The sequence below is a fragment of the Hydra vulgaris genome, chromosome 06, assembly GCF_038396675.1.
Source record: "Hydra vulgaris chromosome 06, alternate assembly HydraT2T_AEP".
Classification (NCBI taxonomy): Eukaryota; Metazoa; Cnidaria; class Hydrozoa; order Anthoathecata; family Hydridae; genus Hydra; species Hydra vulgaris.
In genome coordinates this window covers 55,071,316-55,073,012 of record NC_088925.1, presented here as the reverse complement: position 1 = coordinate 55,073,012, position 1,697 = coordinate 55,071,316, and the positions used below count along the sequence as shown (strand labels likewise).

At 32.6% G+C, this 1,697-nt stretch overlaps 1 protein-coding gene across 1 annotated transcript; it reads right to left on the bottom strand.

Annotated features, from left to right (window-relative positions):
* Nucleotides 1–617: 617 nt before the first annotated feature.
* LOC136081514 (uncharacterized) lies at nt 618–1,280 on the bottom strand. Its single transcript, XM_065798836.1, has one exon. The coding sequence runs from the start codon at nt 1,278–1,280 to the stop codon at nt 618–620; it is 663 nt and encodes a 220-aa protein (XP_065654908.1).
* Nucleotides 1,281–1,697: the final 417 nt, after the last annotated feature.

The following is a 1,697-nucleotide window of genomic DNA, read 5'->3' as shown; positions in this document are numbered from 1 at the left end:
ATATATATATACAGTGCTTCCAGAAAGTATTAGCGCACTCATATTTTATTTACCTAAGGGAACTTCAAATGAGTGTAATTCGAAAGCAATAAAAGGCTTATTGATAATTTTTTTTTAACTTATTCATAAAATAAAGCAGAAATACTAATTGTCAAATATATAAAGGATATTTCTTTATTATTATCTTGAACTTAATTAGAACACAACAAGAGTGATAAAAACAATATTAAAAAAGTGTGCAAAAGTATTAGCGCACTTACAGTTTTTCAAAGATGGTAAGAAAGTTTAATATTTTATGTGACCACCTTTGTTTTTAAGGATGCTAAGACTCTGCGCGGCATAGAATCTATAAGTTTTCTGATTAGTTCTTGTGGCAGGGTATTCCACAACTCTTGCATCTGCGTTTTGAACTGCACCAAGTTAGTGGGCTTGCTTTTTTGTTATTTGCAGTCCATCCAACTCCAAAGATTTTCAATAGGATTTATTTTCAATAGGAAACCATTTTTTTTCCATGTATTGCTTTATTGAGCGTGCTGTGTGGCAAGGAGCGTTATCTTGTTGAAATTGCCAGGTGGAGTTTGCCTTGAAAACGTCCATTGATGGCTTTAAATAACCTTCTAATATCTCTCTATATCAATGTATATTATCAGTGTAAAGATGCGCCAGTCCATTGCTAGATCCAGCAATGCAGCCCCAAATGCTAATTGAACCTCCTCCTCTTTGAACTCTTGACATAAAAAAACGAGGATTATATTTTTCGTTTTGTATCTCCTCACGACAACCCTTTTCTTGCGATTAAAAAGTTCAAATTTTGACTTGTCCGAGAAAATTACCTTTCTCCATTGCTCTACAGTCCATGCAGCTCTTTCTTTGCACCATTTTCTTTGCTTGTGACGGTCTTTGATACTTAATAGTGGCTTCTTTGTTGCAAGGTATGATTTGAGAAGTTTTTTCTTCAAAAGCTTGCTAATTGTTGATCGGCTTACTTGATGTGCACCCAACGCTGTATTCAGGTCTGAGGCAATTTCGGCTATGTTTATGTTTGGGTTGCGTCTAGCAAGCATAATTGCTTTATTTTCGTCCCTTTCTGACATTTTTTTGGGACGACCAGAGCGACTTTTGTCTTCGACTGTTCCAAACTCATTATAGTTTTTGAGCGTTGTTCTAACGCTGCATTCACTGATTTCAAGTTGACGTCCGATTTCTTGATTGCTTAGACCACTTTTGTTCAGGCCAACAACTTGCCACATTGTTTCAATTGTTATGCTCCTTAAACCCATTTTTTTTTTTTGCAGTTTTGAAGTATTAACTAACTGTATTTCAAATGATATTTCCGCCACTTCAATTTATTGTTCTTACATTTTTTATTGACTATTATTAATCAGCAGAGAGTTTTTAACAAAAATTAACCAAAAAAGTTTTTCTCAAATGAATTAAACGAGTGTGCTAATACATTTTAAATGAGTGCGCTAATACTTTTGCACACTTTATTTCAGACATTTTTCCGAGTAATCATTAAACTTCTAATTAACTCATAAAATAAACAAGCAGGTTGACAATATTTGACATTATAATTAAATTTAATTGGCTTTACCTTTCATTTAAAAAAAAAACTAGTTCAAAATTAAAATTACTTTACAATTTATACTGATTTAAAGTTGTCTATAATAAAATAATTACGAGTGTGCTAATACTTT

Bases quoted from the DNA above. Each gene is read 5' to 3' on its own strand.
- LOC136081514 (XM_065798836.1), bottom strand. From the start codon at position 1,280: ATGGGTTTAAGGAGCATAACAATTGAAACAATGTGGCAAGTTGTTGGC.